Below are 15,627 nucleotides of genomic sequence, written 5' to 3' on the forward strand. Positions count from 1 at the left end.
TATGTGGGCCTGTGTCCGTTTGTATTTGCCCAACGAGAGTGGAACAAGCTGAATAGAACCCATAGGGAAGCTGAGTCTGTCAGTGAATTTAAATTCGGATTAAAGACTCATCTTTTTAAGCAAGCGTTTTTTTAATCTAATTGTCCAAATTCCCTTTTTGAGGTAGGTATATTTTACAGATTTTTGGATCATTTTAAAACTTTTTAATTGCTAGTTTTTATTGTTTACAATAATTTGTTTTACTATTTTTTATTGTTTTTAGTGTAATTGTATCGTAGTTTTAACCAGTGTCTTAACTTTTGGAAAGCGCCCTGGAGCACGATTTTATCATGGACGGGCGCTATATAAATACTAACTTATTATTACTATTATTGTATTTTGAAATCAGGGCATGCGGGTACATGTGAAATAAACGCGATAAGAGCAGACTGGGGCCCACCAAAAGCTTTGTAAGTCTGGTTCTGCATTAGTATTTCATGCTATAGGAAGTCCATGACTTGATTTTTGCTGTACCACGGAGCTAGGAGCACTGGTTGTACCATTGAAGGACTACAGATGGCTCTGTACATAGAGAATGCGCTCGTAGGACCCGGTATGATGTGAACATTTTAAAACCGGCACAACTCGTTGCAAAAATTTTCCAATGAAAAATTGCCTTAATTCACTGAAGTTTAGTCTTCTGGTAAAGACTTCACTCATTCACCTGTTGGGACTCAATTCACTGAAAATCGTGACTTAAGTTCGAGTCAAGTAATGGTCTTGATAACTGAGTATCTACAAATCTTTCCTAGGGGCAGGCAGATCGTAGTTCAGATGAAACACTGCAAAATCCACACTCCGTGAGCTTCACATTCAACTACATGTAGGTCTACAGCTTTTTTTGGTCAACAAAGGTAACTTTGTGAAGAGAGCGATTCATCTTTACAAGTTGAGATATCAAGAAGTTCAGAAAGGCCAATCAAATACCCTAATACCCTAACACGTGTACTCACCCCCTAGTCTGATTTGACAAAATAACAAAAGTCAGAAATTTTTTTACATACAATACTTCAATCCAAATAAACATTTTATTTCACGGAGTCCTACAAGGAGGTTTCGAATAACCAAGTTGTGTGTTTTGTAACAACCACCAGTAATCTGGGGTTTGTAACAAAATATTGATACATTTTTGATTTGTTAAAAACCCTTTCTACATAATAAATACAAGCAGTAATTTGTATTCCTGTAAGCATTATAGTGCATCTTCAAATGTATTCAAGTACAAGTCAATGTAAATATTGCCAGAAGTTTAAAATAATGACATCTGCAAATACATTTCAAAAATTGTGGAACTATCGGTAGCCTGCTCGAAAGTTCTTCAGAGCGTAAGAGTTTGTACAGCTCTTAATTTGTCACTTTTGCCATGATATGAAATAGTAATGCTCCTTTACAGCACTTAATGGCACATTAGAAGTACAGGTGTACTGCCTGCAATTTCTGGGAAACAACTGTAACTGCTACAAGTCAAGCAAGCGTTTAGTTGTGAACTCTGAACGACATTGAGGAAATAAGGTCCAAATTGAAATTAAAATGTCAAAGTAAATGGCTACTGCTGTTCACTGCAATGCATTATAGAGTACCAAAGTGTAACATCGTTTAAAACCGGAGAGGGCAGTACAAACGAAAGGAGTACACGTGTATGTTGGTTCACACACTAGTTCTCCCCGTCTTTTACGCAACTGTGTACACGACGTATTCATTTCTGTACTCTAAAACATTGAAATCAAAGCCAACGTTTGGAGTTTATTGCAACAGATCTTACTCTACAGCAAGCAGACAGAGTGGTAGCCTATACTGCCATTTATAAAGCTAATGTCTTGTTCATGAACTTGATTTTTATACAACAAAAGCTTTAATTCAAACATATCACACTACATTAGTGAGACCTGTAACATGGTAAAAATGTGCAGACAGTTTTGAAGACTGCATAGGCAAAGCATGATTAACATTTTTACTGGGCAAAAAATCCAGATTAATCTCATTAGAGAGCTTCAGCATGAACGAGTTGGCTTCTTTCCAGTCTTCCTCCCAGATAGATAATAACCACTTACAAAATTTTTCACTTGCACAGAAAAAAAAGTTCAACAATGGAGGATCAGTCAACACTGAATTTAGGGACTTTCATTTTAGTTCAGGAAATCATTTAACTTCCCTTGAGTAATCCAATGTTATCAACTAGGTTTATAAATATGACTTTGTGCAAATAACCTTTTGTACTTGGAAGAGGATGATCAAATTAGTAGTCTTGAGGTTAATGTTAGAATACAAAGTGTTAACTAATTTGAGGGGTGTCGTCTACATCAACTTATATCATGTTGTGTTTATGTTCAACACAGGATGTAATAACAATACTATGTGTTGCATATTCTCATCTCCAATCCTAGGCCCCTCGATGTCAACTTATCCTTCGTAGATGCTGCAGCTCTTTAACTAATAGGACTGAAAAAGGGAAACAAAACATGTTCTGCATGAGAGATGTAATCTGGTGAACGAACTGAAAATGTATGTCTTTGATATTGACATTTTGTACATGTGGTCTTAACACAAGGTGTCAAACTGTAACTAAGTAGACAGGAAAAGGACAAGACAGGAAATTTTATGTCCCCCAGAAAGCAAAAATGAGAACCTTTTTTAAGGCTTTGCTTTCAGAGTACTGTACCACATTCATTGTCAAGCAGTGACAACTACAGCATGACAGACAGAATGCAGGTTGGCAACTCACTGTTTCCATACAGCATTCTCTTTTACAGGTCAATGAAAATGGAACATTATCGTCACTGTTTTCACCAGACAAAAGTCTTATTGGAGAGTAAAAACAAGGTTTTCAGAAAATTGCATTTTAAGTTGATCTGTGTATTTTGTAAACACACACTTTTATCTTAAATATGCTAAACTTTGCGTGACTTTTGCCTCTTCATGAAAAGTTCACAAGCAGTACACCCTTTTGCCATTGCACCTGCTAGGTGCAAAATTGCTATAAGTGTATTTGTATACATGTACATTTTCAGAGTCCAATTTGTCTCTTAAAAACAAGTTTTACCCATGAATTTGCCCTTTATTGCTAACATTTTATCTATGGAAGATGTTTCTTTGTGAAAATGTAAAATGCAGTTTAGTTGAATTCTGCCCGAAGGAGATCACCATCATTTGGCTGATTTCAGTAGATTTGGTAAAAAAATGACTAACCATAACCCCCTAGGGTATGTAAAATCACACTGAAATCGGAGGATTTGGGACTGTTAGGGTTAAGTAGTAGGCATTACATAGCCCAGTTGATTATGAAAAAACACAGAAATTTGAAAAAAAATGGTGATTTGGGGCCAATTTGTCTCTTCATGAAAACAGTGAAGAAATGTTAAGCTTGTTTCAGATAGCATCACCAAAGGCATTGGGTGCAAAAAATCATAGACATGTAAAACAAAATTGGATATCATTACCACTTTTTCTCTAAATCTGGTCTAGTCTTTGAAACACCATGAGCTTTTTATGTAACAACAAAAACTCCAGCTTGCAGTTTGCATGTAAGCAGCTCTCTCAAGGCTTTATCATAACCATCCAAGGGCAGTACACAGCAGCAGTATGATGTCTCATCAACGCAACAGAGGTACACAGAGCAAAGTGTTATTAAGACTTTGTACACTTACATTCTTTTCTTGTCTGAAGCAGTACTTGGGGACCACTCCCAGGATGGCATCACAAATTTTCTTCAGTCAGTCCATGCTTGAACACAACCATGTAGGGCTTATCTGTATCTTCTCGGTAATTCAACAGACAGATCATTGGGTACGGCGTGTCTTCCAAATCAACGATCAGATCCTTCCCAACGTACTGGTCAAAATTCTTAAAATTTGGGAGGACCTTGGTCTTCATGTAGTTTTCTATCTTTTTCTGTAGTTCTGCCTTCCTGTCCTCTGGGAACACCAAACTGTGAGAGAAAAAGACCAACTTTGAGAGGAAAAGAACTATCACAGTGTCTCTGGCATGTGGAAAGGTTGGAAGAAAACTCCCAAAAGTTTCTGTAATATTGCAATTCACATAAGCACTAGCTTTCAAGTATGGAATGTCCCCAGTTCATTAACCCTAACCCTCCTCAATCCTTCACCTGTTGGAGGATTGAGGAAGGTTAGGGTTTAACTGGGGATGATAGGCAGCAATATCTTCTGTTCTTGACAGCTCAATATTTATACCTCTTACAAACTCTAGCTGCTCAAAGAGCATATTAGACATAGGAAAACCAATTTTAGCATGTTTGATTTCCACTGCTGATAATGAAAGGCATTACCCTTCAAGCTAAGAAGTGCTCAGGACAAGGTAATGAATAAAATAAGCACATTCAGGCAATTTTTAGTCCAATCAAAAGAATAAAGTGCTGGTGTTTCCACAACATGCTTTGATTACCAATAAAAGATGTTAGTAGAAAAATACCTAGCTTTTATGAGTCAACGAAAGCAAGAATAAGATTGTGAAAAGTAGAAATATGCCCAGAACACAGAAGAAATCCATCTTTTGGCACTAAAAAAATGCCCACCCATTGTGAGAATCCAAGCCAATAAGACAGCATTTCAACAATTTTTTCTAGAGAGCAAAATTTGCAGGTACACAAATTAGTTTATAAAGCCAAACTTGTGGTGAAGCGTAGCAATCTTGTACACACGTCTTTAGGTAAGCCTTCAGGTATACCAAGAACTCTTTCTTGGTAAATTTGGACTCCAGCAGTTTCAGTTGGCAGGCAGACACAAAGTTGGGACCCGTTGTTGACTGGACATCCCCGGCTTCATCAGGTTCCTCTGCAGAAGCATTTGCACCTGTGTTCACTTGAGTGCTGTCAAATCTTTCAGTGACTGTCTGTGGCAGGAAGAAAAAACCAAACGCAGTAAAAGCAAATTTCTCTATTACAATGTAATAACACAATAACTGTGTACCTGCTGGTGTCCTCCACATTGTGTCAGTCAATCATACCCCAACCAAAAAGTTTTTAGAATGTTTTCCTTTTGGAACACTGCAAGGGACAACCCTTGTTGTAAAGCAAGTGTGGTTTTGGACCTGTCAACCATCTACTTCATTCGTAAGTCTGTTACAACATGTTGAAGAAACCAGAACTGAGGAAAGGAGGCAATATGCCTACCTTGACATATAGGTACTTTGGCAATGCAGTCGGCATTCAAAAAATTAATTTGAATAACTAATTTCACCAAAGTACTAAATTTATCATAATTTCTACAATAATCTTGACTGAATGATTAAAGAGGTGTACGTAATTTTATCTTCAACAATTCATCATTTTCTTTTGCCAAAAAAATATTCTGCCACAGCTGCAGTTTATCTACACATTAAGAATTACACAAACCTCTCCTTCAACTTCATAAATGACATCATCTATCAGTTCGACCTTGTAGACATCAGTGAATAGTTCTGCATTTTCTGTAAACATGAATAATACTGAAGTAAGCCAAATCACTCAATCATCTTCCTCCTCCTAGTCATTTTTATATCCAACTGCTTAGTGTGAGTGGTGAGAAGTCAGGGTACCATATCTCACGTGTATTTACAACTGAAGTTAACTCTCCTATGCTGAAGTCACTCTTTGGGAAAGTCGGTAAGCTGTACAAAATACACAGCTGTGTCATGTTGTGCACTGCACCAACTCTAGAATCTTGTACTATGACGTGTGCACACTAAATAACCAAGTGACATTACATGAATATTAGACTTGTCGTGTTTAACCTAGCCTAGGCTGTATACAAAGTTACAACAGGTTGGAGCCCAAGCCTGACTTTTCACAACTCATATTTTTAGCCATGTAAATAATACTGAACACAGTAGGCAGAAAGAGGCAGGAACGAGTTCCATATATGGACAACACTTATTTACCCTTAGGTTAGTATTTCAGAAAAATCACTTTTTTCCTCATCAGGAATGGTTGAAAAATGGCTGCAAAGTAAATTGGGTTTTCATAATGCACCCACCTACAAATGGCGTGATGCAAGACAGACTGGGAGCTAGTCTACTTTCAGTGTTGGTTCCCTTTGTAATTTGACGTACACGTACTCTCTATCGATGTGCAGTATGTAAACCAACTAGGCCTTATGAAAAATAAGATTCTGAAGCATGAACTTAGAAACCACTTGGGTCTAGGCCTAAAGTTTGAGCTTTTTTACATGTCTCATGAGTTTGTGCACAGGGGCATCAAGTGTCGCCCGTATGTATGCAATTCTTCCCGACATGCCCGAGAGCTAGCACTAGAGAAGGCACGTCAACCATCATTACATTTTTGCACACAGACATGACAGACAGTCCCTATCCACATGATCCCGCATGGCATGCTATCGCGCCTATCCAGATCACTAAACAGTGGTCTATTTACACCTCTTCGTCATGTCCGTCGATACTGGGCCCTGGCCAGATATATAGAGACGGCTTTGGTTAAAGTTTTATCCACCGACATCCCCTACATTACATTAGCGTATTTAGGATAAACATGCTTGAAAGTGACAAAATGCCGTCATAAAACAACCCTATTTTTTCAAGCTTGAAGCCCCATTCACAGTAATCATAAGTGTAAAGGGGCACCTCGTTACAGATAAGACCAACTCACCAAAATTTCTGTCCTTGTAGAGACGCATATTGAAAGATTCTGTGGATTATTTTCACCAGTTTGACCACCCTCTCAGACACTGGAAACAAGGCGATGGAAAAGACTTCACCACAATCGGAAATGAGCCATCCCGAGCCCTCCTGACGAATCTTCATGAATAGCCATGTTTACGTACATGTACGCGTGCAACATTCTTTAGGCGTCTAGGAGCCAGTCCAGCCGGATTGCGACATCGTCATCAGGCCGTGGTGACGTCATTACAACGGCAAACTCGGTACATGTAGTCTTCACTCGAGCCGCATTTTGACTCACCCCCACCTCCCGACCAGGATCCTACAGTTGGTATTTGCCTTGATACTTTTACAATTACTATTTGAACCTCTGCCTGTGTATAAAAAGTACATTATGCAATTTAACAAATGATTCTTTTAATTAATTTAATCAATGCATTAGGCTAAGTTATTAAAAAAACAAATTCCATTCATCGTCCCTGTCCACAACCTGTTTGAAGCCGCAATCTGTATTTGATTTTGTTAATATTTCTTTCTGACCCTAACGAAGCTAAATATTTCATGCACATCATGGAGGAAGGAACACAAACACAACTCCGAGCAGGGGAAAATGAAAGTCTTTTGTTGTAATCTCAATGTTCGAGTACACAGGTTTTACACGCATATGGTGTGGGGCACAGTACCAGCAACTCAATTCATGTTGAAGGTATGACCTTCATGGTCCAGATGAAAAACATTCGGCCAGCCCAGCCTGTTTCTCCTTTGCCAGTGAGGGAGCATTTCCTTTCAGGGTGGATTTTTTTTAGAAAAGCAAACGACACATTCAAAATATTCACAAATGACAGGCAAATAATCTGAAAAGAAAACAATATTACTTTTACTCAATGTTATAAACAAGTTCATAAATTGGGAACTAATTTTAGTGATTTTTGATTCATTCAATACATGGGTTCTGCAATTTCTTCAAATGATTTTCATATGTCCTTGAGGGCTAGCTCCAAGGTTATGCGATAGCATGGGCACCAGTCAAGCACAATGGTTTACTGCAAGCTTTACACATCTTTTTCTTTCCTTGACCTTTTCCTTTTGTCAGCTTAACAAAATACATGAAGTCTGTCACAGCTAGATATCTCAATTCTGTGCCCAATCTTATCTTCTTTTTCATGATATGAGTCTGTCTTGTGATATCTCATGATATTAATCGCTCTCATAATGCCTATCTCTCTCATAATAAGAGCCTCTTCCTCGACGTGCGTCTTTCTCGTTTGACTGATCACGTTTTCTTCTTTCATAATTGCTCTCGCTTCTGGCAGTGTCTAACCTTTCATCTTCTCTTTCGTATTTCTCATTCCTCTGATGACTATTCCCCTTTTCCCTTCTCCTTTCCTGGGTTTTATCCCTCTCCTTACTTTTGGCATCTTCTCTATCACTCCACTTGTCTGGGTGTCTGTCCTCCCTATTGTGTGATCCTCTGTCATGCCATTTGTCTTTGCCATCCCTTCTTTCTTCACTGTTACTTTCATGCCGACTGGTATCTAATCTATATCTCTCCCCATGTCTGTAGTAGTCCTCATCTCTGTTTGCGACTCTTTCTTCTCTCTGCCATTTTCTGCCTTCACCTCTAGAACACCCTTTCTCTTTTTGCCGATGGGAAACTTCCTGCTGATGTCTTTTATGACCATCATTCCAACCTTGCTCTGTAATGATCTTCAGCTCACTTGAGTGTGGATACCCACGGTCTACTTCTTCTTTCACTCTCATCACCCTCCTTGGTGAGTTATCTTTCTCCGAGTAACTCGACTCTGAATCAGAAGAATCTGTACGTGACTTGGACGAATATTTTTCATCCTTCTTGTGCTTTTTCTTCTTTTTCTTCTTTTTGTCCTGTAACTTGGGTTTGGTTTTGTGTTCTGTGGAGCAAGAGGAACGAATGTTCACAGAGAAACACAAAATTAGGCTGTTACTTTGCAGAAAAACAGTAAGAATTAAACGGCATTCACAGTATAGTTAACCACTTCCTGTCTGGGATTCTAAATACGGACACAGATCCGGGGTCTCTGAACTTGGACAAAGGGAACAGGGGCTTGTAACAAAAGACCAGGCTGCCTGGCATTACCGACATATTTTCACTCTCAAAAGTGGAGATAATCCAGCCTTGTTTTGAAACAGTATACATGTACCTTGGTTTGGGGCATTTAGAGTGAGCGGATTACCACCGGGGAAAAACGCTCCACCGCCACAGCGATGAGCCACACAGCACTGCTGCATGCTAATCTGGCCCCTATTGAAAAGAGGTCAGCAGCACACTGAGCCAGGTTCGTGAACAAAAGAATATTACGTAACACCACAAAATCTGGGCTCTTTTTACAAGGCGGCAGGCCTGGTTGAAATACTCCAGCGTCAAAAGATGTTGTCTGTCAGGCTAGAGTGGCACCAGACAGTCCTTCACGTGTTTGCAAGTGTCCAGTAAATGAAGATTGGAATTTTTAAAGACTTTTGAAAACTGGAAAAAAATAATAATTATTCCAGACCAGCATCATCAACATTGACAACTGCTCCCGGCAGCAAGTGGTTAATGGTACATGTACCTTTCTTATTTTTCTTTTTAGGGACCAGATACTCTCGCTCTTCATCATCTTCTGATGGAGAAGGAGTTCTAGGGGCACATCCTTCCTGTCTCAGCTGCTGAGTGATTTCATCATCGTTTTCATCTTCTTTAGGTTTGCGGTAATTGCTCACATGGTCCACTCGTAAAACACGACCTAGAAGCTAATTACCACAAAACAGAACGAGATAAAATCCTGTCAAAACTAGAAAATCGTCCACTTACAACAGCACTCTCCAGATATTAGGGTAAAACAGACAATACAAATCCCTTGTTTAATATTAGAATGACATACCTTGATACCATTGAAGTTATCAACAGCTAGAATGGTGCTTCGCTGGTCTTCATATGCCAAAAAGCAGTAACCTTTTGACTTGCCTGTCTTCTTGTCTCGGACTAAGTTAATGTTCATTATCTCTCCATACCTGTAAGTATCAGAATAAAAAGTACATGGTTTGAAAGATGACCGGAGATGATATGTATTTTGTGGAAATGATTTCAACTGTCTCCTGAAATGATCACATAAGAAGGCAGTTCAAACTTGAAAGATGGCTCAACTAGCGCAAGAAAGCTCCAGATCAGCTTACGTAAGGGCTCCTGACAATCAGTATATTAAAAAACACAGGATAATTTGTGTTTGTGAAATTTGGGTTTACACTTACTGAGAAAACATACAGATGACGTCCCCTTCTGTCAGGTCATAGGGCATCCCCCCGATGAAGATATAAGCACTGTCTCTGTACTGTTCATGCCAGGATGTTTTACTCCCGGAGACACCCAACTCAGCTTCAATCTCGTTAAGTTTGTTGATGTTCTTCACATTCGTAAGGGGACTAGTATTAAAAATACAAAAATTAACATAAAAGGCAATGAAATTTCTCTTTCCTTTACCAGTACATTTTTCTGGAAAAAATCCTTAAGTCACTGACCTGCTGAATTTACCTGTTAAGTATCTGTCTTACAAACAGTTGCTCACAAAACAATATTCAAAAAGGTCAGATTTATATTCCCTTAAAAATGCTTTTATTATCAATTGTTATTTTAAGTACTGCTGGTAATGAAACCACTGATTCCCTAAAAGCACACAACGCACTAGCCCACAGAAATCTACTGAAGCCTGCAAAGAGGAGACAGTGAGAAGTATTTGCAGTTTTAGAGATGGGAGGAAAACCCCAGACGAATATTCTAGGAAAGAAAAGAAATATTATTGAGCTCTCAATATTCCACTTCATAAAAGTATAAACTTATTGGGTTCTATACCAGCTACAAAGTTTCAATGAAATTCCATTTTTAATCTGATTTCCCAATTTTTCGAATTGCACATAGGCCTAGGCCTAGCCTCATGAACTCTTTTAAACTGCACCCAAAAATAAAATAATTTTCTTACTTCATGTACTTGCAAGTTGTAAAGTTGTAGTTTTGTGTGTTAGTGAAGTAACAACTACATGCATTTATCAGAATTTACCAAGTCATGAGGAAAGTCGAGGGAATTTCTAAAATGTCTTGTACTCAGTTGTAGTCGAACAGACTAGTAAAAAAGTAGTACATGTACATGTACGTAAGGAGTACACCGATCATGTCGGCCATTTACAGTCAAGGGCCTACGGTAGTTGGGCGCCCAACAAAGACGACGCAACGCAGTGATCGTTTCCACTACTCCACTTACTTCATACTTTACTACTGCATATAGTTGAGTACTGACAACATTCACTAACACAGGGAAGGTCCGAATTTATCCAAAATTCCTCCTTTAAATGCCACAAAACGTAATACCGTGCAATTCAGCTACAAACGCTGTACGACAACGTAACGTTGAGGGCGGTATCACTACACGCCGTCAATGGTGCAGTCCACTAATATAATTCAAGCGAGAATTTCTGGCCAGCTCATTAGCATTAAAAGTGCCCCCGCAGTATCTTTTGAAAAAGGAGCTTGTATGGCCCCCAAAATGGTGAGATTGTGTAAATCTTCGCCAGAATCAAATCCCTTGGTCTTTGGGCAGAACGGCTAAAAAATACTGTTGAAAATGGTCTTAAGTGAGGGTTGTCACTTGAAAATGGCTGCAAGCAGACTTTGGAAAAATCATGGGGGTGGGGGTAATTTTGTTTTGAGGGAATAACTCAAAATTTAATCCTTTAACCCACAGCAAGTTTAAAGAAAGTGAAAGATTATGGACCATACAGTAATTTAACGTGTGTTTCAGATGCCTCAGGGATGTTGGTACACATATTATTGGGCTCCGAACAATGCTGATTTTACACTGTTTTCAATGGGGCCTGAATTAGTGGACTACACCCAAATAATGCCTGTGATGACGACTCTATTCGGGGGGGGGAACAAATGTTGTTAAGTAACAAACAATTATACTTGTCCGGCCAGGACAGGTTCTGGGGGAGGGATTGCATAATTGGAGTGTCTGTTGTATGTTCTGTTTTAATGAAGATAACATTTAAAGACAGGCACGCTGTTAAAATAAAAAATAAATAACCAGCCACAGACCAACAAACGTTGGAACCTGACGAAACTGCTCACAAGAAAACCTAGCACTGATGCATAGTTTTATTTCAAATTGCTACACTCAATCACAGAGCCCAAATTTTGTTGTATTTTCTTCGAAAAACTTCTTTAGAAACTCTTTGAGAATTATTAAATTAAAACAGTAATTCAGTAGCAAACATTCTGACATAAAAGCTTAACTTGAAATGCTTAACTTCAATGTACAAAGTATTTTAAATTAAATTTTAAAGAAAAGGACATACTCTCAAGAGAATCAAGTTGACTGTGCACTTCTGCAATGGGAAGAGCTAATCTTCTGCAGCCGTTCAACATGAGAAATTCTAGTCACTAAAATTTTCCTGGCACCAATGTTGTCCACCATGATAGGTTGCATGCACTCACAATTACAATATGGTTCTGTGGCTCAATGAAAAATGATTTTGTTTACTTTAATGGAAGCAGGAAATGTATTTTTCTTAGAATCACTTTTTGTGTATCTCTGTACTCTTCTTCCATGTATGAAGACTGTTTGACATCTTCTGTTAGTTATGTGAACTGAACGGTGCACTTTTTGAAACATTAAAAATTGACCAATTTTTTCTGGACAAGTGAGGGCGCTTTTGCTGTGATGTAAATCAAGGGAGACATGGTTCAGGCTGGATTTTTGCTGGATTATTGCCATATACTTACACAGCAATAAATTGCCAAAGAAAATAAAATCTGCTGTAACAGTGGTTAAAAAATCTAGAAATTTTCTGTGCTCAAATCAGTGCAACATAGAGATTCAGTGCCTTGGATAACATCATAGTTCTGCTCATGAATATGCAAATAGCATTAGCTTAAAAACCAAAAAGCATCAAAATATGGGTTAAAATTGCAAAACAAACATTTAAAATCAGGGTAATTAAAACTCAAAGATGCAATTTCAAGGGTTTTTAGTAAAATTTATAAAAACACTTCTATTTCCATGTTCCTTTAAAGCTAATCTGAATGTCCTTTTGATGAAGACCAAAGGAAATATCACAAACAAATCAAGTCCCCTCACAGAAACTATCATCCATATAGCATCATTCCATGTTATTTAGTGGTCAAAGCTGTTCAGCGGAAATTAGAAAGCCATAGCTATCCAGCCAGCCATGAGAGTCATGCCGCCATATGGTGTCAACTTGTAGAGAGTGGTTGATCCAGACAATGTAGAGATGTAACAAGTGCCACAAAATCCAAGCATTCCGAGAATTAAGAGAGAACCAACCTGTAGAAATTCCAAAATGGCCAAGAAAATGTATCTTGTCATGGTCATCACTTAAATGTAATTTTTTATGAACCTAAGATGTTATAATAATACACTTACATGTATAATAGAAGTTTTCGTGAGATGCACACTTACAATTGTTGGGTGTTTTGTCAGAGGTGTAGCCAGAAGAGCAAGGGTGTGTATGAAATGATATCTGTTGGCTGTCTGAAAAACCTACAAAAACATGTAGCACAAAAAAGTCAAAATTTGACCCGAGGCAAAGAATACATTTTAATCTTTCAATCAAACATTTTGTTGAAAACTGCAAAAAAATTTCATACTTTCAATTCAGATTGCGTCAATAATTGTCACCTGAATGTAGCCAAAACCATTATTGTTTGCCTGTTTTTAATTAACAAATACATCCAATATCAAAACAAAAGGAAATACTGTGTGTAATGTGAATTTTTCACGTCATTTAAATACCTCATACGTCTTGTCATCAACTTTCTTCTTCAGACCTGAAATATTATGAAAATAAGGAGGAATTACTAGATTCTTTGGACAGAAATAAATGTGGTATTTTTGATGGAATTTCAGGCTAATCATGGTGAAAGACAGCAATAGGTGGAAAGGCTTGCGGTAGCACCATGTGAAGGAATATATCTTTTATGAATATGTATGGTTCTTCAGCATCTCTTCAGTCCCCTGACGACGGACTGAGCACCCAGTCCGAAACGTTGAGTATACTCCCGGTTCGTTTCAGAACCACACATACTCATAAGAGATATATTCCTTCACATGGTGCTACCGCAAGCCTTTCCACCTAGTGCTATTTTTGCTTTGAGACAGTTTAAGGACACATAATAAATTAATTTGTGACAGGTGCTTAGGCTGCAAATCACATGAGGGGAAAATCAAGTTTGTAACTTCAAAACTGTACAAACATTATGACTAGGGTGAGCTGGTTAGGTAACTTCTATCTCTGTCCATGCTGCTACATGTACCAACTTAAATCACATCCACCTGCTATCACTATGGAAAGATCAATATGTCAATAAGCAAACTTGCAAATGTAGTTTAAGAGCACTAACGAACTATGATGCAGAACTAGGATACAATTTATTTTTTAAGGCTACATAAAAATTTTTCTGTTTAGCATCAGCGCCCACCTCAAAAATTTGTGCCGTGTGATTTTTTTTTTTTACATTTTCCTTCAAAAATCTGCCATTTTCAAACGTCCCCAACAGTCCACCATAGTTTTTGAAAGCATGCGTGACTTTTTGCACAGGGCTCAAAATCGTACAATATGGTTGGTATACACATGTGAATTGGGTGCAATGCACATCTAAACTGCTGCCAAAGTTTTGGAAGAGTCCATTGGTACATGTAGTATCTTATCGCTCAGTCCGTTTATTACATGTCTTGACATGGAACAGCCGTCGAGACGATGAGGGGTCAAGTGACATATTGTTCAACGATCTTATTTTAAAGATGGCGACTGAGAGAGCGAGCCCATTAGATTGAATGGATAAAGGAAAAAGACTGGAAAATACCTGAATAACGTGAGTGAAATCATTCAGTAAATGGAATTTAGAAAACGGAAAGGTCATGTTCGCGTGCAAAAGAAATTGCGCCCACGATGATAAGTGGGTGCGCCGAAAATGTTCAGTACGCCGACACGAAATTGCGCATACGGATGTGTGGCTAAGGATGGATCGGGAGTGAGAGTCCGTGCCACACTAGTGGGGCTAAGTCACACGTATGTCAAGTATATGGAATGATGAAAGTAACATAAAAAACAGAAAAAAACTTCCTCCCTGCACACCTAGAGATGCTCGGCTAAACTCATTTCTTTTTTATTCCCCCAATAGCCAGTGAAGCGTTATTATTCTTCTTTTTCGATTTAGTATGGGATAGTTTTAGTAATGACCGATCCCGTCTGAAATCGAAAAAAGAGGAATACTAACGCGCCACTCACATGAGCTAACCGAAATCATTATTATTATAATTATAATTATGGCTTACATGAATTAGGCGTGTTAGGGCCTCGGGCTTTGTGTCACAATTCATTGTAAATAAAGTGCATTTTGATCAACATTATCAGGTTTACCATGAGAACCATAGGCACCGAGAGCCACAGCTAGAAACCCTGACACACCAGCTATCCTGACGAGCAATTCTACTGATTGTTCAGCGGCCATTTCGGCTGAAGATGGCACTACACAGGATTACGAACAGCTACATGCATGCACGTTCATTTCCCCTGAACACATCCTTGACTTGTTGACAGAGTAAACAACATTACTTTTGGCTACCCGACTAACACTTGTCAGGGTGCACCCTTGTGTTTAGGCTAGAAATCTGTCCGCCGAGCTCACTAATAAAAGTTATAGACTCAAAATATTCTATATTAGAGGGTCCTGAGAGCCATGGAACCGAATAATTGAAGAAATATGAGACTGAACCTCTGAGCCGGACTCAGGGCTTCCAATTCTGAGCAACTTGGATGCAATCGGGTCCGAAAGTGGCACTATTTGAGGCATTTTGCAGAGGAATGGTTTTTCAGAATGGCTACTTTTCTGGACAGGGACATTTTCTTCATTTTAGAGGTGGTCTGCTTCTGGTGAGAATTTCTCAAAAATTC

At 38.5% G+C, this 15,627-nt stretch overlaps 3 protein-coding genes across 5 annotated transcripts; all 3 read right to left on the reverse strand.

The window, feature by feature from the left end:
- Positions 1-1,048: 1,048 nt before the first annotated feature.
- Positions 1,049-6,793, reverse strand: LOC110981698 (translationally-controlled tumor protein homolog). Its single transcript, XM_022239506.2, has 5 exons — positions 6,635-6,793; positions 5,387-5,460; positions 4,694-4,884; positions 3,684-3,964; positions 1,049-2,478 (listed from the first exon to the last, which is right to left on the reverse strand). The coding sequence occupies exons 1-4, from the start codon at positions 6,660-6,662 to the stop codon at positions 3,733-3,735; spliced, it is 525 nt and encodes a 174-aa protein (XP_022095198.1). The 5' UTR covers positions 6,663-6,793; the 3' UTR covers positions 1,049-2,478; positions 3,684-3,732.
- A 702-nt stretch (positions 6,794-7,495) lies between these two features.
- On the reverse strand, positions 7,496-11,540 carry LOC110981697 (uncharacterized). Of its 3 annotated transcripts, none has more exons than XM_022239503.2 (5): positions 10,917-11,540; positions 9,913-10,083; positions 9,546-9,675; positions 9,234-9,414; positions 7,496-8,555 (listed from the first exon to the last, which is right to left on the reverse strand). In XM_022239503.2, exons 1-5 carry the CDS (start codon positions 10,919-10,921, stop codon positions 7,843-7,845), a joined length of 1,200 nt encoding a protein of 399 aa, XP_022095195.2. In that variant the 5' UTR covers positions 10,922-11,540; the 3' UTR covers positions 7,496-7,842. The 3 variants fall into 3 exon arrangements, with proteins under 3 accessions (XP_022095195.2, XP_022095194.2, XP_022095196.2); XM_022239502.2 differs by lacking the exon at positions 10,917-11,540 and adding an exon at positions 10,716-10,884; XM_022239504.2 differs by lacking the exon at positions 10,917-11,540 and adding an exon at positions 10,638-10,657.
- Positions 11,541-11,778: 238 nt separating this feature from the next.
- Positions 11,779-15,290, reverse strand: LOC110981702 (transmembrane protein 256 homolog). The gene is made up of 4 exons (XM_022239512.2): positions 15,094-15,290; positions 13,467-13,501; positions 13,134-13,214; positions 11,779-12,998 (listed from the first exon to the last, which is right to left on the reverse strand). The coding sequence occupies exons 1-4, from the start codon at positions 15,182-15,184 to the stop codon at positions 12,855-12,857; spliced, it is 351 nt and encodes a 116-aa protein (XP_022095204.2). The 5' UTR covers positions 15,185-15,290; the 3' UTR covers positions 11,779-12,854.
- Positions 15,291-15,627: the final 337 nt, after the last annotated feature.

Source organism: Acanthaster planci, linkage group LG14 (genome assembly GCF_054643075.1).
Source record: "Acanthaster planci isolate LZ-2023a linkage group LG14, COTS_SCS, whole genome shotgun sequence".
Taxonomy (NCBI): domain Eukaryota; kingdom Metazoa; phylum Echinodermata; class Asteroidea; order Valvatida; family Acanthasteridae; genus Acanthaster; species Acanthaster planci.